At 35.6% G+C, this 26,377-nt stretch overlaps 1 protein-coding gene across 12 annotated transcripts in view; it reads left to right on the top strand.

Moving 5' to 3' along the window:
• The window catches only part of ACSS3 (acyl-CoA synthetase short chain family member 3), a 151,205-nt gene that overhangs the window by 36,546 nt on the left and 88,282 nt on the right, over nucleotides 1-26,377 (top strand). For 9 of the 12 annotated variants that reach the window (XR_003680075.2, XM_055085235.1, XM_007115331.4 and 6 more), the window contains 2 exons: nucleotides 18,484-18,672; nucleotides 22,368-22,502. The exons of 1 other annotated variant lie outside the window; for it this stretch is intronic. Coding sequence is in view for 10 of the 11 variants with exons in the window: in XM_007115331.4 (XP_007115393.1) it covers nucleotides 18,484-18,672; nucleotides 22,368-22,502 (324 nt within the window). In the remaining variant the exon portion in view is untranslated. Of the gene's footprint in view, nucleotides 1-5,105; nucleotides 5,124-16,516; nucleotides 16,548-18,483; nucleotides 18,673-22,367; nucleotides 22,503-26,377 lie in introns of those variants that run through there. 2 more of the 12 variants (XM_055085233.1, XM_055085234.1) reach the window with 2 other exon arrangements.

The following is a 26,377-nucleotide window of genomic DNA, read 5'->3' on the forward strand; positions in this document are numbered from 1 at the left end:
GAAAACACTTTAGAAACATAAAATTGGAAGAGTTAAATAATGGTTATTTCTATTCACATTTTCTGTTGTTTTCTTTTTAATCAATAAGTGTATATGATAAATATACACACACATTTTGCTTAGAAGCCGTTCTGCTAACTCATCTTGATTTTCTAATATTGAATCTAGACTCTTAGACCCTTTTGAGATTTGTACTGGTTCATTGGTTTCAGTTTAGCCTGACATCAGAGTACTTAAAAGGCCTGTTTCTCTCACCTGCTGACAGCTTCTGATTCCCCAGGCTTTTCTTCTCTAAAGTACTAAAGGAAGGACTGTTAGGAAAGACGGAGGCATTGTGCTCCACTTCGATTACCTGTTCCTGGTTCTCTGTGGCTTTTATTTTGTTAAGTAGAGAAGACAGAGCAAGAAAGATTTAATGGGTAATGCCACTGAGAACAAACAAAAAAAAGTGCCTTTGTACTTGTTTTAATCCCCACTGTCTCATTTCTGCTGGGAGTTTCTGCCGAGGTAAAACTTAAGTTAGCATTTATTAACTAGTGAACCAACAAATTTCAAACTAAAATGTTTCAGTGACATGCAGGACCTGAAGATTTTACAGAATGATTCAGAAGTAGAGCTTTTCCTAAACTGTCATCTTTTGTGTGGAGCTGATAATTAAAACAAACCCTTTACTAAGATATTTGTAGAGAGATTTGGCCTGGTTCAAGATCCCTCGCTCATTCAACACATACTTATTTTGTATGCCAAACCTTGCTAGGAACAAAGGGATACAGGTGAATGAACTCATTCCCTATTTTTTCTAGGAGCTAAAAAACTATGTGAACGTAACAGAGGTTGTGTGGCGCAGTGCTGTATTTTGTGGAAACACATGGAACAGCACCCAGCTCAGCCAGGGGTTAATAGGGCATAGGAAGGCTTTTGCAAGAGTCAGTGTCTAAAATGAGCCCAAATGACCCAAAGTGGGAAGACAAACGGTGGGGAGAGGGAGGGTCCTGGAGACAGAAGGAATGGCACACGCAGAGATCCTGGGAGGAGAGAATCTAGGGCTGCCGCAGTGGCTTTGGAATGAAGCACAGTGCCGGGGGTAGGGAGATTGGGCTCCAGTGAGCCAGACCCGGAGGACTCTCAGGACCACAGTACGGTGAGCTGTGGTGCTTCGTGATCTGGCTCCTGTGACCTACTCCCCAGCCCCACTGAACTGCAATGCACACCCCACCCCGCCCTGCCTCCTGCAGTGAACTCTTCTGGCTTGCTCCATTCCCACCTTAGAGCCTTTGTACTGGCCTACCTTCTGCATGAGATGGTTTTTCTTCCAGATATCTTATGGTTCCTGGTACCTGGATATTATTTTCTCAGTGAGATCTTCCTTGGCCATGTTAAAAATAAATGTTCCCATGCACACCACTTCATGCGTCCTTTTTCTGCTTTCTTTTAAAAATTTAACTATTTATTACTCAGTACCATTCTATATATTTTATTATCCATCTTCTTTAGTGTTGTTTCCTCTTTTAGAATGTTAGTTCCATGGGGGAAGGGATTTTTTGTTTTGTTCACAGGATTGTGCCTGGCCCATAGAAAACATTTGTTGAATGATGGAAGAATGAGTGAATGAGCTACCATTTAGAATTTCTAAGTGACTCTAGCTTCCTTTATTGCAGGAACTTTTTAGTTTTGAATTGTATCAGTAGTAGAACTTGATCTTCTTTCCAACTGAATTCTAACTTCTTATTATCTGTGAAAAAATTTAGCTTATTTACATTTGGCTTGGTAGTTCAAGATGAATGTTTCTTTCTAGAATTTCCCATACTAACAACTCTGATCTGCATTCCAGGAGACAAGTGTTCATTGTGTCCTTCTCTTAGCTCTTTTCAAATTAGTAGTTATATCAAACCTCAGTGAAGAAAAGGAGTGTGTGTGAGTTTATGTTTGCATATGTGTGTATATATTACATATTTATCATTTTTAGAAATTCCTACTTTGAGTTTATTTTCTCTATATCTAATTTCGCGTTAAATTTACCTCTGCGTGTGGTAAGTTTGGTTTTTTTTTTTTTTAGTATTCAAACAATTGTGAATTTTTATGTATATATTCACTAAACAAAAATATGACCCCTAAAGGGCATTTGAGAAATTTTCGTGAATATATGTATATGGGGAAAATTGATGAAACCCAGTGTGTACTAAATTTTCCTGATTTAATTCAATCTGAAAATGTCTATTATCTCTACTAAAGGTAATTTTTGAAATATAATTATGGCAGTGGCTGTAATTATGAAGGTTGAATAATTTAGAGGAGAAAATTACTCTGAAATCAAGGGCCATGTCCCATGAGAAGTCCTCCTTCGAACCTCTGCCTTTTAGGAAGCTCTCTTCAAAATATGAATTTCATCTTCTCAGAAACATGTCAGGGTAAGATAATCTGATATTTCTCTGTCTGTCACATCATCAATATTTCCATAAGCAAAACCCTAAAACACAAAAACCAGAACACGCAGAAATTCAGCCCTGCCAGAGGTTGCCTTGTTGAGGAGAAAATATACAACAGTGCAAATGATTAGTTTTCTTTCCTTAAACTTCCTAAATAAGCAATAAATACTTCAGGTGTATTACAGTCTGCACCACTAAAAAGTGTATCTCTGTACGGCAAATTACCTTTTTCGTGCTTGGTAAATCAATGAATGAGGCTAGTATGAGATTGAATTTACAATGGTTCATGTATTTTCCTAGCATGCAGTTTTTTAAACTTGTATTGAAATGTAATATACATTCAGATTAGTGTACAGGTCATAAGTATAAGCTTGTTAGATTTTCACAAAAAGAACACACCCACGTCACCAGATCAGGAGACAGAGTATTCCCAACCCCCAGAAGCACTAATTATGTCTCCTTTGAGTCATTTCTCACTTAGCACTCATGTGATTGTTATCTGGATATCTAAACACTGTTTATGATGAAGTTTACTTGCTTTTCTGAATAAATTTGTGTCTGGCTTTTTTCATTCAACTTTTTCTTTGAGATTCTTTCATTTCATTGCAAGAGGCTGTAGTTTGGTCACTTGGGTCATGACTTGTTTGGGACTATTACAAATAATGCTGATATGAATATGTTTGTGCACAAAATTTTGTGACAATATTTGTGCATTTGTTTTGGGGATGTGCTTAGGAGTGAGATGGCTGATGTATGGGGCAGGCACATGCTTGGTTTGCACAGATAGAGGGCCAAACAGTTTTCCAGAGTGGTTGTACCAACTTTCATTCCCAGTGGTGGTATATGAGAATGGCAGTTGCCAACACTTGGTGTTGCCAATACCAAGTCTTTTATTTTTTTTTTTTTTTTTTTTTTTTTTTTTTTTTTTTGTGGTACGCGGGCCTCCCTCTGCTGTGGCCTGTCCCGTTGCGGAGCACAGGCTCCGGACGCGCAGACTCAGCGGCCATGGCTCACGGGCCCAGCCGCTCCGCGGCATGTGGGATCCTCCCAGACCGGGGCGCGAACCCGGTTCCCCTGCATCGGCAGGCGGACGCGCAACCGCTGCGCCACCAGGGAAGCCCCCAAGTCTTTTAAATTGGGGCTTTCAAGTGAATGTGCAGTGATATTGCATTTTGGCTTTAATTTCCTTATCCCTAATGGCTAATGCAGTTGAGCTCCTTTTCCTGTGCTTTTGGGCCGTTTGTTGTTTGACTTTTCTGAAGTGCCCATTCAAATCTTTTGTGCATTCATTTTTCTATTGTATTGTTAACATGTTAGCAAGTTTTGGTGAGAGACTTTCTTACAATTGAAGAGAATATCTTATCAATATCTGAAAACCTTAATTTAAAAAGATGAAGATTTTTTTAATGCAAGTGTTGATGATTAAGTAGTTTTAAGACTCTAAAGATGAGGATATTTTCCCCTGTTTTAAAAATAATTAATGACAGAGTCTATACTCTACTAGTCTTGACTAGCCATCCTTTGGAAAGAAATTTGGAAGCAAATGCCTTATAGTAGAATATCTTAAAGCAGCAAGCATGACCCCCGGTGTTAAGGCTATAAATGATCTACTGAAGATGATGCTGTGTTAGTACTTTTATGTATGTTAAAAGGCTCTAGTTACATTGATTTTTGAGTGGACTGGCTTCATCTAATTTTCCCATAAGCCTCGTTATTTTAGCGAACTAATTTGTACAATGCAAAGTTGTATAATGTGGTTAAGCAGAAACATATTTCATTTGAAACTGAAGATGATTATATACCACCTACTGATTTAAATTTTTATCAAAATTGTAACGGGAACGTTATTTGAGTAACTTTTCAACTTAATGAAATTTTAGTTAGATTCTGAGAGTACTCCATATTAAAAAAGATAAGTATTAGACCAATTTAATGATGATATAGGACGGAATAAATTAAATGAGAAAACAACGTTTTGGTGTTTCCTCGCTTCTCTTTTTCCCATGTTTAGAGATGTATTCAAAACTAAAAATGTCTAAAGATCATGTTTACATCAACCCAAAATAGCAACAATACGGGCAACCCCTTTGGATTTTCTCAGCCCGGTTTTTAGAGAGATTATATCGTTTCTGAAATTAAGATTACTGTTTGAAGTATAAACTTACTTCTTTTCACTTCCCCTTATGCCAGAATGCTTTGAAGTCGAGACCACTTTACTTGTACCTTTCTCTAAGCACTGGTTCATTTTTTGCTTAGCATTGTACCTACATTATTGGTGTACCTACTTATTTATTAATGTACCTCCTGACCAGAGTAAAAGCTTCTTGAGGATAGGGATAATATTTATTTATTAATTTATTTTATCTATACAATGCCTAATCAGGCCTTGTAGCATAAGCTCACATTACATACTGAATGAGCTCATGAATAGAACATTCAATAGTTCTACTTTCATTCAAAAAGTAAAAAAAAAAAACTTTAATTCTTGTCTAAGATAAATGATTATTTCCAATAATATCACTTGTCTCTTCCACACCGTAATTTTTTTTTACATTGGGAAATTTTAATTTTTTAATAGGATGAAAATCTTCTTTATTTTAATACATTGCCTGGCTGTGAAGGTTTACATCTTTCTGCATCCAAAGCTCTGCTTAAAACATTTACCTTACTTGGCCATTTTGGAAACCTGGAAGTCTGGTCTGTAGTAGTTTTTATTCTTACATTTGCTTAATGAATTTATTTATCATTCATTAGTAGGTTCTTATTAGATGATTTGTCTTATCTTCAGGGTGGTTAAACTCTGACCTTTTTGAAAGTTAGCTCAATAAAATCAGTAGGCAATCTGCTTTGAATTTATTTTCTTGGATTGGAATGGTGATGGAGCCAAATTTATTTATTTATTCAAAACATACTTTTAGAATACCTAATATATTTTTGGCACTTCTGTGGACACCGTGGATTACAGTAGTGAATGATAAGTCTTTGCCTACAGGAAAATTGCATTCTAGTTGGGGAGATATGTTATGAATAAAAAGATAATACAATACAAGTGAAAAGATAGCACGATATAAGGGAAGTATAAGGCTAGAGAGTAACTTGGGCTGCCCTTTTATACAGATTTGTCAGAGAAAACTACTTACCATTGAGGAGATGACCCAGTGACATAGACTCAAATAAAGGCTGGGAGAAACCATGTGAACATTTGGAGGAAATTATATCAGGCAAAGACTTGAAGGAAGAATAGACTTGGAGAGCCAGAAGGCTGGTGATGAGAGGAGAGTGGTTGAAAGTGAGGATGGGGGAGTATCTAGGAGTCAGGGCATGTAGGACCTCGCAGGCCATGGTAAAGACTATATTTTATTCTGAGTATGACAGGAAGCTCCATATTATTAAAGGAATCACTTTGGCATCTCTGAAGAAGCAGAGAACATAGTGGGCAAGATTGGAAACCAGGAGATGACAAATGATCCAGGAAAGAAATGAATGTGCACCACTTGGGCTTAAATCCCCTTAACAATAGCAACATGTGCTTGCATGTGGGCAGTTAAAGGATAGGATACGGTGTGTGCCATGGGATTCTGGAAGCTGTTCCACATATGTATCTTATCTTGGATCTCTGGCTTCACCTAATGGGTTTGCAAAAAGTCTCATTAAGTCTATTATAGGGCAGCCACCTATAGATGCCCTGCCGCTCTCCATTTTTTGAGGTGTTTTTGTGTAATACCCCAAGGGAAGGTTTCCGTGTAGTTTTCAAGCAGAATCCTAGGAAAGGAAGACTATTAGTTAGAAGTGCTTTAGTTCTCTTTCTTTCTGTTTTTTATATATATATATATATATATTATTATTTTTTAATGAGAGTCCTTTTTTAAAAATTTTTATTTCTTTTTGGCAGCGTTGGGTCTTCGTTGCTGCACACAAGCTTTCTCTAGTTGCGGCGAGTGGGGGCTACTCCTCATTGCAGTGCGCAGCCTTCTCATTGTAGTGGTTTCTCTTGTTGCAGAGCACGAGCTTTAGGCATGTGGGCTTCAGTAGTTGCAGCATACAGCCTCAGTAGTTGCGGCACTCAGGCTCAGTAGTTGTGGCAGACGGGCTTAGTTGCTCCACCACATGTGTGATCTTCCTGGACCAGGGATCGAACCCGTGTGCCCTGCATTGGCAGGCGGATTCTTAACCACTGTGCCACCAGTGAAGTCCCTCTTTCGGTTATATTACACAAAAAACTATTTGGATAATTACCATCATTAAAAATTTGCCTAATAATTGAGATGTTAAACAAAAACTTTAAAATTTTAGGTTAAAGGTTAAGCTGCTAAAACAAATGTACCAAATAATATAGTGACTTAAAATTTTTAAAATGCATTTCTTGTCAAAAGATGATGAGGTTCAGTTTGGCATGACCCAGATTAAATCTTATTGTACCTTCATCCCCTAGTTCCTTGTTCTTATCTGCATCATTGAAGCTGAGGCAAAGGCATATGTGTCCCAACTCTTGGGATGGGAAGAGGATGTAGAGGATCAGATATGCTGTGTTTTAAACCCACAACCAGAAATGTTATACATGACCTTCCTGTACATCCTATTTGGTGATCAGCTTCTAGGAAGGCTGGAAAATGTAGTGTAGCTGGATGGATTTTGATGGGCATTTAGGAGTTGTTTTTGTGGGTTTTTTTTTTAACCACAAATACTTTTCATTCCATAGGCAAAGTAAATACCAGATTTTATATGTAAATAATTGTAACTTGTTAATGTTACAATTGACAATAAAAAATTGTTCAGGGAGGAAAATAATAGCTGAAAATAAAGTCTCGTAGGTGGTGTGCTGGAGGTAGAGAAGGAAAACATCTTCAGTGATGTTTTCCTCAGCATATAGAATGCTAATTGTATTAGGCAGTGGGCTCAGAAAGCTGAGTGGTTCCTGCCCTCAAGGAGTTCTTAGTTTGCCTGGTAAGAAAAACACAAAAGCAACTGTGTGTAATATAACAGTAACATTTTTAGCACAGAGGAAAAAGGGACCAGTCTGGCCCCAGTAGCTGAGAGAAGCCTTTGGCGTGCAAGTGATGCATTAGTTGGATCATGAAAGAAAGATAGAAATATGTGCCCCATACACAGGTGGCCTCCCTATAGGGTCCCTGGTCTGCAGCAGATTTATCCAAGAGTTGGACCTGACATAGTTAATGATGAAGGTGTGCACTGTGAAGACAAAAAATGGTTGTCTTTGCTGGCCTAAATTAGGCCAACAAGATGAATTAAATGGGAAACCAAATAGAAAGATTGTTGAAGAATAAAGGAAGGAGACAGACAGTTGCTAAAGTCAAGAAGGGGCAGAGGAGAAAAAGAAAAAAATATGTTCCTACAGGTGGAAGTGCAAGGAATTGGTAACAATTATTCTTTTTCTGTTGACAAATACCTGTACCTGTTGTGTAGTCACCAAATTTAGGACAGCTGGGTACATCATCAACTTTCAGTTTCTGACCTTTAGTAATGTATGAAACTATGAAATTATTTCACCTGACATAATTTTCATAGCAAGCAGAGGATAAAGCTAATTAACAAATTGAAGACACTGATTGTCTTAGTGATGCAAATAAAGATATGATAGAATCATATTTCAAGTATATGAAGTGAAATATTTTCGTATAAGACTTTTCAAAATCAATAAATATCTACACATGGGAAATGATGCTGTTAACATTATTAATTCATTTGACAGTTTTATGCTAATGTTTTTGCCATTTGTACTAGTTAAATAAGTGTTAATAAATCAATGCATATTGCATTCGGCAGACTTACTGTGAAGATTGGAGCTCTTGGGAAAATTTATTGTTCATTTTCTCGTACCATACTTGGTTTAAGATCATTTTGTTTCTATTATAAAGCTGAATTATGTTAGCGTTATCATATATAGTTTTTATGGGAAATTTGATCTATTTATGGATATTTATGATATATTCTTGGTATGTGTGATGATCTATGTTGCTTTGTTTATTAGTTACTAGGGTATGCGTTATATTTGTGAATTTTTCATTTTTTAAAGATACGTGTGCCTCCTTTTGATCTTAATGCTGTTGAGAGCAGACCCAACTATTGGAATGATCTCATGTCCTTGTACCACTCCTGGGATATTTAGCAACTTCTCAATATAAATTGAGCCATTTATATATATTGATTGACTTTTAGGGTGTATTGACCAACAAAACCATTAAAGGTTAACAGGAACACAGGCAAGTTCTGGGAAGCGTGGTTGGTGTACCCAGACTAGTTGTCATGTTTTAGGTACTGTCTGTAAAAATTCTTGGGGAGTTTGTTCAATTAAAGCTTTGATTAAATAGTCATTGCAGAATTGTTCTAAATGATTCAAGGTTCCTGTTAACATCTCTTGCTTCTTTTATATTTGTCTTTCTTTATGAGAAGAAAAATCAAAGAAACCATTTTTCCCCCTCTCAAAATTGAGACATACAAACAGTTCATAAAGAAAAATCATTCTTACATACTTTTTGTATTGACTTAATTATTATTATTATTTTTGTGGTACGCGGGCCTCTCACTGTTGTGGCCCCTCCCATTGCGGAGCACAGGCTCCGGACGCGCAGGCTCAGCGTCCGTGGCTCACGGGCCCAGCCGCTCCGCGGCATGTGGGATCTTCCCGGACCAGGGCACGAACCCGTGTCCCCTGCATAGGCAGGCGGATTCTCAACCACTGCGCCACCTGGGAAGGCCGACTTAATTATTTTAAATGTGCAATTAAAACTAGGTTTTAATATCCTTTATTTATAGCTCAGTACATATATAAAGCCGTATCTGATTTATAAGCAGGATAAAAACAAATGTACAAAGTCAGTCAATCTCAAATTGACAATATTAATTTCATATAGTGAATGATATTGAGCTAGAATGGAATGACTGATTGCAAGGTGCTTATGGTTTGAGTGCTGTGGCCCTGGGTCCTTTGAGTTTGGCAACACGTTCCCTATGATGCCTCAATTCTCTTGTCACATAGTAGTACTTGAACTTTCATAAAGCCTTTTATTATACAATTTTATTATAAAAAACGGTGATATCATTTGGCTTTTAATTAATATACATGAGATTATAAAAAACAAATACGAATAAATACAGTGAAATTGCATGAGTGCTCATATAATCCAGAATATGCTTTGCCTTATTTTTTTAAATTATCATCAAAATTAAAACACAAAATTAAAAAATTCTCATGGAAGACTCATGGACAACTGTGAGAATATGTCCACAGACCCCAGGTTGAGAAACACAGCATTAAACAATTTATTAGACCAAGAGAAAGGAATCTGGTTTTAATTCACTTACTGCTACTTAAAAAAGTATTCTCCATTAGCCTTTTAATGTGGTGTTTATAGCAGCCACACTGTAACTGTTTTAAAATATTAACTTTGTTTTACATTTTGCATGCTTATGACTATATATACAAATATGTAGAACAATAATTATTATCATGGCTTTTATGTGCATTGAAGAATATAGCCATATCTAGATGACTTACATAAATTTGTATTGAATGTTCTTTATTAATAAAACACAGTGGATTCTGTACCTTTTTAAACATAAATTTGGAAAAATGTATATTTTAACCACATTTTGTTAGATTTTTTTAGAATGTCTATGTAAAGATATGTGAGTGTAAAATTGTGAAAAATGACTTCTCTAATAGTTGAAATTTGTTTCATTTCAGTCCAGGTGGGTTATATTTTTAAAAATGTAATAAAACTTGCTTCAGGACTTGGAATATTTTCTTTAGAAATGCTCTAGGAAACATACAGAAAGTAATCAACTTTGACTTCAGCTATGCTTTAAAAATTCATTTGAGAACACTTTAATTGGAATTTGTATGATATTTCTCCATATATCTCTGAATGGTACTTTTCTGAGTGGTGCTTGGGTTCCAATCTAGTTACCAAACTGCTTAACACATAATATAGCTGAAATACAGTGCATTAGCAGTGACAAATAATAAAGTCAATATTCTTGCAATATTCATAATTCAAGGCATTAAGGGAGGGAAATAAAATGAATACAAATGAAAAATTATTGGAAATATTGGTGCTAGAGAAAAGCAGGTTCAATTAGAGGAAAGTGTAGAGGTAGATAGAGACCAGTGAGTTAGTTTTGAGAGGTCTTTCTGAGCATTTTAAAGAGCTACAGAGGTTGATGTATTAAATGGAGGGATCTGTGAGAGGAGATTTGCCTGAGGTGGGATAAGCTGAGGGATGGGGTGAACAGTGGAGGGAAAGGGGGACGTCGTAGGTGTCCCAAGGACAAAAGGAGGGCTTTGCGAGGATCAGCTGGAAACAGATGCATGAGGGAACCCTAGAGTTTGGCTTTTTTGGTAGATGGAAGGTGGGGAAAGGGTCAAGATCATATGTAAATTGGGGCTTATAATTTTCAGAGTGTCTATTTTAAACCTCTGCTATACAATGCAGCAAAACCACATTTTCAGACAGTCTGCATTTTTAGACACAATATCATTTGAATATCATAGTTTTAAATGGTTCTGACTGTGTGTAGTCACTACCTAAGTTCTTCTGTTTCTGTCTCTCAGCTATCCTGGTTAGCTTCTTTAACAACACAATTCTCTTGCTAATATGCTCACCTGTCTTACCTGTTGTTGTTCTACCTCACCTCTGTGGTGGAACTCCAGACCTGGATCAACCCAATTCTTTATTTAAAAAACTTTGTTTTTATTTTGCCTACTGTGTTTACTTTTTTTTTTTTAACATCTTTATTGGAGTATAATTGCTTTACATTGTTATGTTAGTTGCTGCTGTATAACAGAGTGAATCAGCTATACATATACATATATCCCCATATCTCCTCCGTCTTGCGTCTCCCTCCCACCCTCCCTGTCCCACCCCTCTAGGTGGTCACAAAGCACCGAGCTGATCTCCCTGTGCTATGCGGCTGCTTCCCACTAGCTATCTAGTTTACATTTTGGATCAACCCAGTTCTTTGTTATCTTCATTCCTGTATCTTAATATGTTGAATCCTGTTGGAGGAAAATTACCTCACTAAAAATACGGGTTTACTACAAATTCATGGTCCCTGGTATCCACTGGGGCTTCAGTGATGTATTTTTTTCTCCTTTAGCATTCCCTTAATAAGTTTTGTCTTCTGCCCTCCAAAGGCCATTTTAAACTTTTGACCTTCCCATCTGCATGCCTCAAGCTTAACAGGGAACATTGATTCAAACCCAGGAACCAACTTTGTGAACAAAATCACTTTCCAACCAGTTGCTAAAACCAAAACTCTGGACCCATTTCTTCCCTTCCTCCCATTATTCCCTGCATCCATCAATCATCAGTCCCTATGCAGTCTACATGAAGTATTTCTCAAATCATATTATTTATTTTTATCCCCAGTGTCACAACCCTAGATCTTGCAATAATAATTGCATTGCAAGAATAAGGAAAATGCCTACTTCTACAGAGGATTTAACACTTTTGAATTATTACACATTGAACTTAGGATAAATCTAAACTTAACAGAGCTTAACAAGGCTCTAATAGATACAGTATATGACACTATACCTTTCCAGGCCATCTCACAACCTTTTTCACCCTGAATTCTTGCTCTATCCATTCTGAACTGCCTTTACTTTTTCAGGCAAATTCCTGATCCAAATAGCAAATTCCATGAGGATTAGGAACTTTGGCAGAAACTATCAAGTGAGTAAAAGCAGGAGGAAGTCATTATTACTCGACCATTAACGCCTAGAGTGGAAAGATGTTAAAATGGGAAAAAGTGGAGGCAATAATTAATTATTTCTTTTCTTTATAATTCCTTTTCTTTTTATTACACATTCTGTAGTCATGACATGAGGAAATGGTAGGCATCAATTACATTTTCTATTCTTTTAGACCTTGGACTTCTCCTTGATGTAAGATTATTTTCTCTGTCAACAATGGCCTGACTGTTACATAGAGGTACTATTTTAAAATGAACAAAGTGTCCTTTATAAGATGTGATAAATTTTGATGATGTACTTGTAAATCACAACATATGAATATTAAAGAAATGTAAGAGCATATTCCTTACCAAGTCTATGAGCACATATGCATAGAGAAATGTAGGATTGAACTAATTTTCTGTGAAATATAGTCTGAAATCACATTAGTCTTGAAAGCTCACAGATTATTGAAATTGTGGTTAATTTGAGCCTGAACTAAGTGGATTAAACAATTCTCCATTTCATTCTGCTTGCAAATACACAGTCTTAAAATGACGAAACATCGATTGAAACCCACTTGTGAAGAAAATGGGAATGAGAAAAATGATTATTCTGAGTAATGATATTTATTCCTTCATTTGGAGAAAATTATTTGAAAGGAAATGTGTTAGCAAATGTTTTCTAGCTCACTGTCAGATAACTGTTTTGAAAATTAAATACTACTTTATACTTTTTTTAAATAGAATTCTGTTTTAAAATATGAACATATATTCTCTGTTTTAGATAGTAATAATACATTTTACTCTTGAATATAAATGGTATACTTTTATCTTTTGAGGAAAGATTTCTCTTCTTTTAATAACATCACATCACCTCCACTTTCCTGCTATTGAAAGGAATATCTCACAATTGAATGGACTTAATATAGCATCATATTTAAATGAGAATTATCTCAATTTCATATCCAATAAATAGTCACTGTCTTAAAAAGTTACATTTCTGGAAGCTTCTTATGTTAGAGGAAAATATTTTGCATTCCTGAAAGATTTCCTTTCAAAAAGATAGTTTTAGTATTATTTCAGATCCTAAGCAGTTTTAGTGTAACTAATTCTTTTCATAGGTATTTATTTACCTGATGCATGGATGGTGCATGGCCAAAAGAAGAAACAATTCATTAGAGATAAATTTTTACCTTTTTGATGGCTCTCTTTGTGTGTACAAGAAAAACCAAAAACGTGTGTATGATGTCTGTGTATGTACAAAATATATGATTAACTTATATGTTTAAAAGTAAAATGCAGGTATTTTAGGTAATTATCTCTTTCTGTGGGAAATTCTATATATTCTGAAGAACAGGTCATTCATCCCCAATTTTAATAAACTGTTTCCTCAGATATTATAATTGATTTTTAAAGTAGTTGCATTTTCTGATATTGATTCGACCAGGGTTTGCAGAGTAATATCATTGCCGCTGAAAAACATGCTTTCTCTTGTCTTCTCTTTCATGTAATTTTCTTTGACATGGCCCTGAGGTTGCCTCTGATTGTTATGTTTTTACTATAATTTGGACACCAACTCTATCTTTGTCATACAAACATGATTTTCTTTAGATGGACACACTGGCAGTTTGTGAAGCAAGTGCTAATTTACTCTATAGAACATAGTCTTGATCAGTTTTGACTAATGTTTATTTTTGTGTCATGGGCTTTTGGTCATGAAATTCTACTAAGTCGCAGACTGCTTTTTTTCCAATATGGTTTAATACAGGATATTGAATATAGTTCCCTGTGCTATACAATAGGACCTTGTTGCTTAAACATCCTATATATAATAGTTTGTATCTGCTAGTCCCAAACTCCCCATCCATCCCTCCCCTGCCTCCCCCCATGGTCTGTTTTCTATGTCTGTGAGTCTGTTTCTGTTTCATAGATAAGTTCATTTATGTCATATTTTAGATTCCACATATAAGTGACATCATATGGTATTTGTCTTTCTTCTTTGGAATGAAGATTTTCCAGAATGAGTACATAAAAATTTTACTGAAGTTTTTTTCATTATTTATGCTTACATGTTTTTATTTTACCATTCTAAAATTTAAAGTTTTTACTTGCATCTAAACCAAATATATGTGTGTTATATATAAACCAAATATATGTGTATACCGTTTTATATTACATAAATATTTGTTGCACTTTCTTATTTTATCATTACTATTTATGTATGATATTTTTTCCTGGACTGTGAATTTCTTTGCCTTAAGGAACATATCTTCCTCATTTTTGCACCTGCCGACTTGACCTCAGTATAGGACACATAGCAGATACTATATAACTTGAATCAATGGCAGGATACTTCGATATTAAAATAACTTTAAATTAGTACCAAAATAATAATTAGTTCATGTAATAAATAACTAGTGGGAAAAGGCAAACACTGTTGTTCTAAATGAATATGTATATATACATTTGTTTCATTTCTTCAGGCTTTGTCCCCAGCTCAGTTATCCTCATGTTAGAGGAGTATCATGGCCTGACCATGATTGTATGGGTTATGTATTGCACTTGATGTCAGAAAGAAAACCAATTTTAGTGGTTTTCTATTAGTATAAGACTATTAAATAGTTGATAAATTAAAATAGTTCTAAGAAGGTGCAAAGATTAATATGGATTGGGTGAGTGGCACATGATTTAATTTTTTCTTCAGTTGAAAAACTGTAGGTTATATGAAACACATGTTAAAATTTTTTTCCTTTTGGATAATAATAGAAATTATAAATCTACACTCAGGCACCTATGGTAGAATAAGAATATAACATTGAATAAAGATAATATCTATCTTTCGTTTGATAATTCTCCATCAAAAAGCCAATGAAAACAAGGTGAACCCTGAAATAGCAGTAATCAAATTGTCCTTTATGTTGGTTTCATAGAACTTTATTTGAGTGATTATGAGCTCTTAGGTGACTGAGATTTCTAGATATTTCCTCTAATTGCTCGCTGTTGCTTACACTTACCTTCAAAATGATTATTTTTGCATCTGAGTAAGACTATTAAGTATTCTGTTCTGGGGTTTCCAAATTAACCAACACGAGATATAATATATTTTTAAAATAAATTTATTTATTTTTATTTTTGGCTGCATTGGGTCTTTGTTGCTGCATGTGGGCTTTCTCTAGTTGCGGCCAGCAGGGGCTACTCTTTGTTGCAGTGCGCGGGCTTCTCATTGCGGTGACTTCTATTGTTGCGGAGCACAGGGTCTAGGTGCACGGGCTTCAGTAGTTGTGGCACGTGGGCTCAGTAGTTGTGGCTCGTGGGCTCTAGACCACAAGCTCAGTAGTTGTGGTGCACGGGCTTAGTTGCTCCACGGCATGTGGGATCTTCCCGGACCAGGGCTCGAACCCATGTCCCTGCATTGGCAGGCGGATTCTTAACCTCTGCACCACCAGGGAAGTCCCAACACTAGATATAATATTAATGAGGAATATTTTTTAATGAAACATTCTCAAATATTTTCATATTAAATCAATCCCATCTTTTGCTATGAGCTAATATTTCATTTTTCATTAGCTTATGTATTAGAAGTCTTACCTGAAACATATTTACCCATTCCTTTTCATATTTATAAAAATAAATATGTATATTTTAAAATTTAGAAGTAACAATGGAAAATTTTACTGGAGTGACATTTAGCCCCAGAAACTACTAAAAAAGATATTTTTGTCTATTGATCATATAAAACTTTTGTCTTCAGAGCAACTTTGGTGTGGTTAGTATCGTATCTAAACATTGAGGAGTAGCTCCAAGAAGGGAGGTTAATAAGGTCAAATGGGCACCATCTATTGGTGATACAGACATAGTGCAGCTTAATTTGACTGAAGATTGTCTTCAAGGCAGTGGTTAACAGCTCAGATGCCTGCAGGAACCAGGCAGAAAATATAAATGGGAGACATGGATGAGAGAAAAATCAATTATCTGTATATATCACATCTCTATGGTTATGGAACTATGGTGTAGCACATTACAAAATAAACAGGATGTGGAAGAATATATTTTAAACCCAGAAGGAAAGAAAAATGCAAGCTCTGTTATAAATAGCCCTAGGGAATAGCAAGTTCATGGCAAACCCAGCAGCTGATCATTGGGTTCAGTTGATTGTTGTCATTCAAGAACACAGACCCACTGTGGCTAGACCTTCCAGTGTTTCAAGAGAACCTGGAAATCTGAATTTGCTTATGAAACCTTCTAAGTTTAATATGTTGGCTCATTTTTTTTTTTTTTTAGGTGTGACATGACCCCACCTTAAATACATCTTGGGGCTACATTTAGCCATTGTGAGATCCTTCTTTTAAAGAAAGTCTTGAATTATTGATTTCATTTCTTTCAGAGGACAGAAAAATTTTGGACATCTTCCAGCAACGTTGTGAAGTAAGACAGGATTATAAAGTTACTGAATCATTGCTAGATTGGGTTTTGGTTGAAAATTCTTTTTATTCAACACTATTTAAAATGCCAAGGCTATAGCTGTAAATAGGACAAACTCTTCTCGTTGGTCTCTCCCAGTGCTATCTACCTATCTACCTTAAACAGGACACCCAGTAATGCGATCGCAGAGCATGGCCACTTTCTTCAGGGTTTACAGTGAGATATTTGGATATAAGGTTTAGTGTTTGTCTTGGTTCTTGAGCTCCATATAATAGAATTTAAGTTCATGATTGATATTACTTTGATTTATCTTTCTTGTAACTTTCTACTGGGCAACTTGGGGCTCTTAAAAAATTGCACTAAATTAGAGTTTGCAATATAGGGCAGGATAAAACACTGAGAGAGTTGTTTGTTACTGTCTGTCTTTCCCCAGAGCCCTTAACCTTGACCACATCTTTCCCCATCTGCACAGAGGAAGGGAATAGAGAGAAAAAGGAAGAATGATCAGGATTCAGAATCCTTTGAACTTGTTCAAAAAGTAGGAGAGGCAGAGTGAAATGAAAGGAACCTCAAATAGCAGTGTGGCCTAATTCCGTCTCTCAGGCCTCCTCTGTTTACTATATTGAACAGTCACATTCAAAGCCAAGCCGTAGTCCTTCCATTTGCCCGGTGGATCCCTACTGACCCTTTAGCTCTCTGACCTGATCTATGACCACTTTCTCACTTGTTCTTTCCGTTTCAGCTCCCCTGGTCTCCTCTACGTTCCTCAGTCACATCACCTATGATCCCCCTTACACCACTGTACTGGTGCCCTTTCTGCCTGAAATAGTATGCTCACAGATATCCACTTAGTCTCAACCTCTTATGTGTCATTGCTAAAATGTCACTGTCTTAGGTTTATCCTTTTTTTTGGGCTGTTCTGCGACTTGTGGGATCTTAGTTCCCCAACCAGGGGTTGAACCCATGCCCCCTGCAGTGGAAGTCTGTGTGGAGTCTTAACCACTGGACCACCATGGAAGTCCCTTTGGGGACTATTCTGATTGTCCCATTGAGAATTACATCCCCTGCACTCCCAATCCCCTCTATTTTGCTCTATTCCCCCATCAAATAGCACTCAATATCTTTTAACATAATATATAATTATTACATTTATTGCATATCCTCTGCTAAAGCATAAGTACTCTGATAGAGATCTTTGTCTTGTTTGTTTACTGATGTATCAGAAAACAATGTGTGTGATGTATAGGAACTCAATATAGATTTTTTAAATAAAAGAATGTTGAACTTCTTAGATCCTCACTTAGATCTGGCATACTTCCCACAGCTTGCTCTAATTGCCCATGAAAAGGTTTCTTGCAACAAATTTTATCATGTGTAGGCTTTTGATCTTAACTGTTTCCTTCAACAGTTAACCCAACATGTAACTAAATTTGTAATTATTTTATTTTTCTGCTCACTTGACAGATTCCCCCTTTAGCATAAAAGCTTCACAGGGACAAGTCTTTGTTTTTCAGTGTTGTGTTCCCAACCCTAAACACAATGTCTGGCGCATGATAGTTGCTTAGTAAAAATGTTGTTGAATGAATAATTAAGCAAATTTAAGCCGTGGAATTCATATGGCATAATAATAGTAAGTTGGTTTATAGTCCAATTATTATAATCCAGATGCCTGTTATTATTGTCACCATCTAAACTCTTACCACCATCATCAAATATGTATTTCTCAGACTTCTATAATCCACTGCGGGCGGGGGGGGCGGTGACTGTTATTATTGTCACCATCTAAACTCTTACCACCATCATCAAATATGTATTTCTCGGTCTTCTATAATCCACTGCGGGCGGGGGGGGCGGTGATCATCTTGCATTACTGTCGTAACTGAGAAGTTTAGTGAATTATCACAGAGAACACGTTGCTGATCTGATGATGTTGTTATAGGTCTCTAAGCTGGCTGGTGTTTTGGTCAAGCATGGTGTCAAGAAGGGTGACACTGTGGTTATCTACATGCCCATGATCCCCCAGGCGATGTACACCATGCTGGCGTGTGCTAGGATAGGAGCCATCCATAGTCTCATATTTGGGGGATTTGCATCCAGAGAACTAAGCAGTCGCATTGATCATGCAAAGGTAAGTGCTTTATTTGGAGAAATCAAGTAGTAGCTGCATATAGTACAGCTGTATTTATCTGAACCATCGAAGAGTGACCTGTACTTATTAGATCCTCCTATCGAATGAGATAAAGTTTACTTTTTATTTGGCATACACTATTAACCAAAATTTTATTTTCGAGTCAGTCCTATGTGGTAGACATCTTTCTAGATACTGTGAAGAATATAACATATAAGGTGCAAGCCTTTCAAGTTAACTTGCCATATATTTGTGTAAGACATTTAAGAAAAATAATAACTAATTTACTTGTTCAACATGTATTTATTAAGCTTCCACTCTATGCCTGGTACTGTCCTTGGAACTGGTTAAGAAATGATACTTATCAAATGGATGGGACACATGACTAGTTTTATAATCTATATATTTCCAGGAATGGTGTTATAGCACAGTGGTTAAGAGGGGGTGTTAGGGACAGGTGAAGTTACACGTTTAGATGGGGTACTAAAATCACAAACTTGAAAGGCTGTTGTGAAATATCATTGAGATATTGAATTAAAACACTAACACAGTGCCTGGCATATAATACTCATTAAAAAAAAAAGGTTAGCTGTTATGATTCTATGAATTTAGAGCAGGAATCAGCAAACTTTTTTCTGTAAGTTACTAGATAGTAAATATTTTAGGCATTTCGAGTTACATGGTTTGTGTTGCAACTACTCAGCTGTGCTGTTGTAGCACAAAAACAGCCTTAGACACTGCAGGAACTAAGGGCAAAGCAGTGTTCCAACAACACTTTGCAGAATGTAATTTGGGCAGAGTTTGGCTCTGAATCATAGTTTGCAGATCCCTGATTTAGAGGCAGGAATGATATCTTTTAGTAGGGGTGGCTGAAGAAGGCTTTCTGAAGGAGGTGAGATTTGAGTTACATCTTAGCTAAGATTCAGCTAGTTAAAGAGAATGACATAGTGGAATCCAAAAGGCTAGAAAAGAATTAAGAGTCTAGCATGAGAGGCAGGTAAGGGTAAAAATTCATTTAAAGGACAGCAAATAGACCAATGTGATTGAAGAGGGAGAGAAGGTGAGCTTGAAAAGGCAGTTATTGTCTGAATTGCATCCTGTAGATGCTGACCGGTCAAATTTTTGAGCAGGTAACGGTCATGATTTAAGCAGTGTTAAGAGGAGGCAAGTCTTGCAACATGATGTGAGTGGGAGAGAGGTTAGAACGAGAACCTTTGGTAGGTGGTCTCTTTGTGAATCAGTGGCTAGTGGGCAATGTGCAGGAGAGGGACAGCAGTGGGAAGATTAAAGGAAGGTCATTATGGGAGTAGGAGATGACTGACCTTTATAGAGTTTTACAAGCCCAGGATGAGAAACATTCTTAACAAAAAAAAAGCAAACTAATATATATTGAGGGTCCCCAGAGTACTAGGCATGGAGTGAGGTTTTACATATCTGACTTCATCTGGTAGTAGTTCAGTTATTAGAACTAGGAAGCTGGTTTGCACACTAACTGGCTGGATTCTCTTTTTTCTCTCTTTTTATAAACATGTTGAGTTAGTACTTATGACGGGAAATCTAGGGGGAAATATCAGTCACTGATCTGCAAATCAGTAGGCAATTGGAGACTTCTCTGAGGAAGCTATAGACTCTAGCTTTTCAGCTACAGAAATCTTAAACACCATTTGGGCAAAGGTATGAGATATGTTGTTTCTTTTTAAACAGATTTTATATGATGTGGGAAAATTTATATATATATATATATATATATATATATATATATATATATATAAAATAAGAATTTATAAAACTTATGCTGTATCACTGGAGGAGTTTTCATCCATAAGACACACACACATAAACACCTCCCCCACCCCCAACCTTGTTAAGGAGTTTAGGCAGTAAGTGCATATTCTTATGGGCGGGTCCATTGAGCAAGTCAAATTAATGGCGAGGAGATGGAGATAGAGATACATACCTGAGATATTTGGATGATAATTGAAAGCAGGGATGATTTTGATGTCGTAAATTTCAACTAATTAGGCCGAAGAAAAAGTTTTATTTTAACAGATGAAGATGGGAAGAATGTAGTCCACTTGAGATGGAATAAAACCTCCAATAAAAGGCTGTTAATAGAAATGTGAAAGGGATTATTTTCTAGAGGAAGAATCTAATTATGACTTTATTAAATTATTCAACTTTTGATATATTCTATATATGTTTTTAATTTGATGTGTAACTTACTTTCATTTATTCAGAATTCAGAATTCTAATCTTAGGGAATGTTATTTGGGGTTATTTTTGTACATACTTCAGATATTAAAATGTGAATTATACTCAAATGTCTGACCTTTAAAAATATTAAAAAAGGATACAAGTTTTACTTTTTCATTTCTTTCCTTTTTTTTTTTCTTTTAAAAGGCAGCTTGAAATAGTGGAAAGAGGAAGATTCTGAAATCAGTCAGTACTGGACCTCTTTCTGATTCCAACACTTCTAACCTGGAGCAAGCTATGCAACTGCACTGAGCCTCAGCTCCATGAATATTAAATGATATTAAAAACCAGAAAGTGCTATATATGCATATATTTGACATTATATAAACCTTCCCTAGATGAAATGTATTGTAACCAGAAATCAAAATTCAGGAATAGGTGCACTATGTTGGACTGATTATCTTTCTCCTGAGTAATTTATTATCTGTTTCCTTTGCTTTGGGTTTCTCCGTGAAGAAACAGTGTACTTAAAAGAACAAAGATATGTTTGTTTTGCAGATTAACGAGAATTTTGGTTCAGTGCCACAAATATTTGTTGAGAGTTTATGGTATGGCAAGCATTGTAACAGGCATAGGAGACAGGGAGGTAACAAGGTCCAAATTTGGCCTTGGAGAGCTTCCTGTGCAGAGGTGGGGACAAAGGAACACTTTGACTATAGTTGGATATCTGAGGCCTGTTCAGAATCTACCAGGGAAGGAAGATTGATCCTAAGCCTTTTAGCGACACCTGTGTATATCTTGAAGCATGACTAGCAAGTTGTCAGGTAAAGAAGAGTGCCAAGTGTGTCTTAATGACGGGGGCATGTTCAGGCTTTGTGGGGCTTGAAACTTAAATGAGGGCCCTTTTAAGAAAAATATAACAAAATTACAATATAAAATTTGGTGAAAATGAGTATGTATTTGGAATGAGAAAAGAATGATAAAATAATTATTGGAGATTCAGGTCTCTTCCTCCGAGGTCTCTCTAGGTGTTCAAGCAGGATGCTTACATAAAAAACTTTAGAAATGCTTCCTAATAGCAGTCAGGCTGGGTCTCCCCCCACTAAGAAATGCTACAACTTCAGCAACAACCAGCTGTTATGCAGGCCTCTGCAAGTGAGGGGGCCCTAGGCTTCCATTTCACTGGTTCATGGCAAATTTACATCTACCTGATTTAATGAATTCTTTCAAAAGTATTTTTTAACAGCTCATGTTTATTAGCCAGAAGCATCATTAAGTGTGGAATTCTAGACAGGTAAGTGAGATTTATGTGGAAGTGGTTAGGGCTATAACATTTAAAAATAGCTTATTGGTTTTCAGAACGTTTATTTAATAGAGAACAGAATCGTTCAAACGTTTCTTAAGAAATGTTAAATTGTCAGCCTGCATCTGAAATATTGTGGTTACCTTAATTAGGATGGTTAAGCTTTCTCATGTATTTATTTACTTATTTTTCATTGTAGCCCAAGGTCGTTGTTACAGCATCATTTGGCATTGAACCTGGAAGGAAGGTAGAATACATACCACTTCTAGAAGAAGCTCTGAGAATAGGACAACACAAGCCAGATAAAGTTCTCATTTATAATCGTCCAAATATGGTAATCTGAACATTGAATTTGGTCCTTGCTTATGGTGATGTGCTAAGGATGACTCTTTTTGACCATTTGAAAGGAACGCTTGATTTATAAACTGTTGAATATACAATACTTCAGGAATGTCACTATTTTTGGCAAAAAAGAATGATATTTTCTGTCATTATAAAAAATGAGCTTAAAACAAAAAGAGTGGAACATAGGAGTATCTGTAATATTAATGAATTAGAATTAATGTGTAGTCTATTGTGGTGTCCTTTATTAACTTACATTATAACTATAATAATAATACAGTTGACCCAATGCGGGGGTTAGGGACACTGGCCCACTGGGCAGTTGAAAATCTGCTTATAACTTTTGACTCCCCCATAAACTTACCTAATAGCCTATTGTTGACTGGAAGCCTTACCAATAACATAATCAGTTGATTAGCACGTTATATGTATTATATACTGTATTGTCTTACAATAAAGTAAGCTAGAGAAAAGAAAATGTTATTTAAAAAATCATAAGGAAGAGAAAGTAGATTTATGACTATATTTACTCATACCATAAGTTTACGTCATCTGTTTACAAGATGAATTGTCTATCAGTACCTGCATCAATATTGGCTTATATGATACAAAACACTGTAGATATTCTACGTATTACAACACTAAACATCAAAAATGAAAAGATAATGTGAAAAAGAAATTCATATTTAGGTATAATGATTCATGCATTGATAAAGAAGCAGCAGCAATATGATTGCTTCATGGTAGCCTAGCCTACACACTAATGAGTGAATAATTATACAGTTTTTATGGCATATGGCGTTACAGTCATATTCATACTACAGTATTAGAAACACTGTTAAATTTAAAAAAAAAACACTTACCTGTGATGATAGGCTGATACCCAGTTTTTCCAGTTACCAGAGAAAGAGGCATACTGTATAGTAATGTAATTCTTTGAAAGCAAAGTTATAAAACCGTAAGAAAACTACCACATTATTAATTTTATATTAAATATCACTTACCTTATGCCTATGTAAGGATAAACTAGTATCTACATATATGCATTCATGACATAACTTTTTCTTATTTTTTTCGATATTTCTAAGCAATGTGGTTCACCTGCAAGTTTTGTCAAGGTCATGATCTGAATGTGTATACTCTGACTGGATGCTTAATCTCTCAGCTACCCAGTCTTGATTAATTTGCATTTAAAATGTCTTTTAAAAACTTTAGAAAAAGTAATTGATCTGGAAATAAAAACTATGTTCAGGAAAACAAAATATGAATATTCTAAACAGGTAAATTATTCTGTGATCTGTGAAGGAAGGAAACGCAGTAAATACATCAATGACTATATTTTACAATGCTTTTTCTAGCAAATTTGCCCTAATGATCACCTCATTTCTACATCCAAGCTAAGTCTCCAGCTATTTATACTGGGACCAATTTGGGTTTCTAGCAGATTAAAATTTTTTGCAGAAGGAAAATTGAAAGTGTGTGAAGAATCATGTATAATTTTGTAGAACTCTTGAGAGGTTATCTGTGGAAAATGCTTAAATGACAAGATGTAAGAACAGAGAGCATTAAAGCTCTCTCATTTTGATTACCACCTAGCAATTCGCATTACCACGTTAAATTCCTGTGTAGTTTTAGTAGTCTGTGGTTCATGAACTGTTGCCCTCAATGATTTTAATATTTTTACTGTCTCGAAGAAGAATTTTAAGTTTCTTTCAGATGACCTCCAGCATGTTTTGAAAAAAGGCTTGTTGCTGTTCAATCAGGGAATGCAAAGTCAGTAATAAAGAAGGCTTTGGGTAAGAGAAGGTTAGAGGAAGGGTAGGAACAAACACACACAAGTGTTTAGTGTGTGTGTACTATTCACACATGTATGAATTCATGTAGAATTTACAAAAAACTTAATGCTAAGCACTAAGTACTTTCAGATACTCCTTATTTAATTCTTACATTCTTATAAACCAATAAAGTAGATGTTATTACTGTCCCTATTTTATGGATGAAGAAACTGAGTCATGGAGAGGTCATAGCCCAAAGTCACAGCTAATAAGTGGTGGAGCCAAGATTTAAACTCAATTTAATGACTTTTAACCAACAAGATATGTGCTATTTTCTTTTACTTTATAAATACATTGGATATGGATATGAATGTTTCCTGTTCAGATTTTTCTCAGGCAAATATCTTCTTTTTCCTCTTTTTTTATTATTAATTTTTATACACTATCTCTATTCAGCATTATTCACATCTTAATATAATATGCACATTGTAGGTACTCAAATTATTATTATTATTATTTTAATTTTTGAGATATAGTTTACATACAATAAAATGGACAGATCATAAGAGTACAGTTTGATGCATTTTCAAAATTGCATGTACTTGGGTAACTACCATCCAAATCCAGATATAGAATTTCTCCATACTTGTTCCTTTTCCAGTCAACCATTCCCCATCCCCAGAAGCAAATGCTTTCTGATTTGTATTGTCATAGATTATTTTTGTTCATTCTCAGGCTTCATATAAATAGAAGCATACCATATATACTCTATTGTGTCTACCCTCTTTTGTTCAATATGTTCTTGAGATATACTCCTTGTGTGGCATGTATCAGTAGTTTATTGTTTTTTTACTGAGTAGTATTTCATACCATAAATATATCAAAAATTGTTTTTCCATTCTTCTATTTATGGATATTTGGGTCATTTCTCCTTTGGAGTTATTATGACTAAGGCTACTATGAATATTCTTGTACAAGTCTGTGTGTGGACCTGTGTTTTCATTTCTCTTGTGTAAATACCTAGGGGTAGAATTGCTGATTCATGTATTAGATGTATATTTGACTTGATAAAGAACTATTAAATAATTTTACAAAGTGGACATATCATTTTACTGTTCCACCAGAAAATTACAAGAGTTCCAGTTGCTCATTTTCATTATCATTTGGTATTTTGTAAAAATCTACTTTGATACATAACCATATAATCTTGCTTGTACTTTTTGTTGCATAGTGTAACTTTTTTCCATCCCTTTCTTTTTAACCAGTAATGTGTTTATATTTTAAAACATTTTCTCTTATAGATAACATACTTTGGGGCCTTAATTTTTTTATCCAATCTGACCATCTCTGCCTTTTAAATAAATATTTAGTCTATTTACACTTGATTAAAAACAAAAAGTTAGTAGGCTTCTCTTCCTTCTTGATAGGTAAAGATCCACTTTCCCTTCCCCCCTCCCATAACTAGCTCCCTTTCTCTCCCTCCTTCTTTTTCTTGAAACCTTTCCCTCTGTTTTGACTTTCCTTTATTTCAGTTGGATGACTCTTGTCCTTCATATCTGACATGCTGTTGAGGCAGTTATTAAGCCCAGTGGATTGGCTTTGCCTTGAGCTTAGAGAGACACAAATTATGAGGCTCGGTGATACATTTCATTAACCAGGATTGCATTTTTGCCAGAGGAAATAAAAACCTGGCTGCCACTCCTAAGCCTCAGGCAAGCAATGACGGCTTAACTGGGAGGTCACATCAGTCACCCCTGGTGCTTCCTTCCCCCAGGACTGCATTTTAAGAATGATAACATTTAGGAAGTACATGTCTATAGAAGTAAACGCATGTATGTAAAGGCTAATGTTGATTTTTCCCCTCTCTTCCTTTCACCAGATCTTATTTATATACATTTCTGTATTTCTTAGCCTAAAGAATAACCATTCATTCAAGTCCTCATTTTATTTTATCTGCAATTATTTTTGTGATTAATCAATTGACCTTTTTTATTACACAGTGTTATGATTTTTTTTATAGGTCCGTAATTGTGATGGCAAGGGCTTGATAATTTGAAATTAGTTGTGTTTATCTGATACATAAAAACAAATG

This window comes from Physeter macrocephalus, chromosome 6 (assembly GCF_002837175.3).
Source record: "Physeter macrocephalus isolate SW-GA chromosome 6, ASM283717v5, whole genome shotgun sequence".
NCBI lineage: Eukaryota > Metazoa > Chordata > Mammalia > Artiodactyla > Physeteridae > Physeter > Physeter macrocephalus.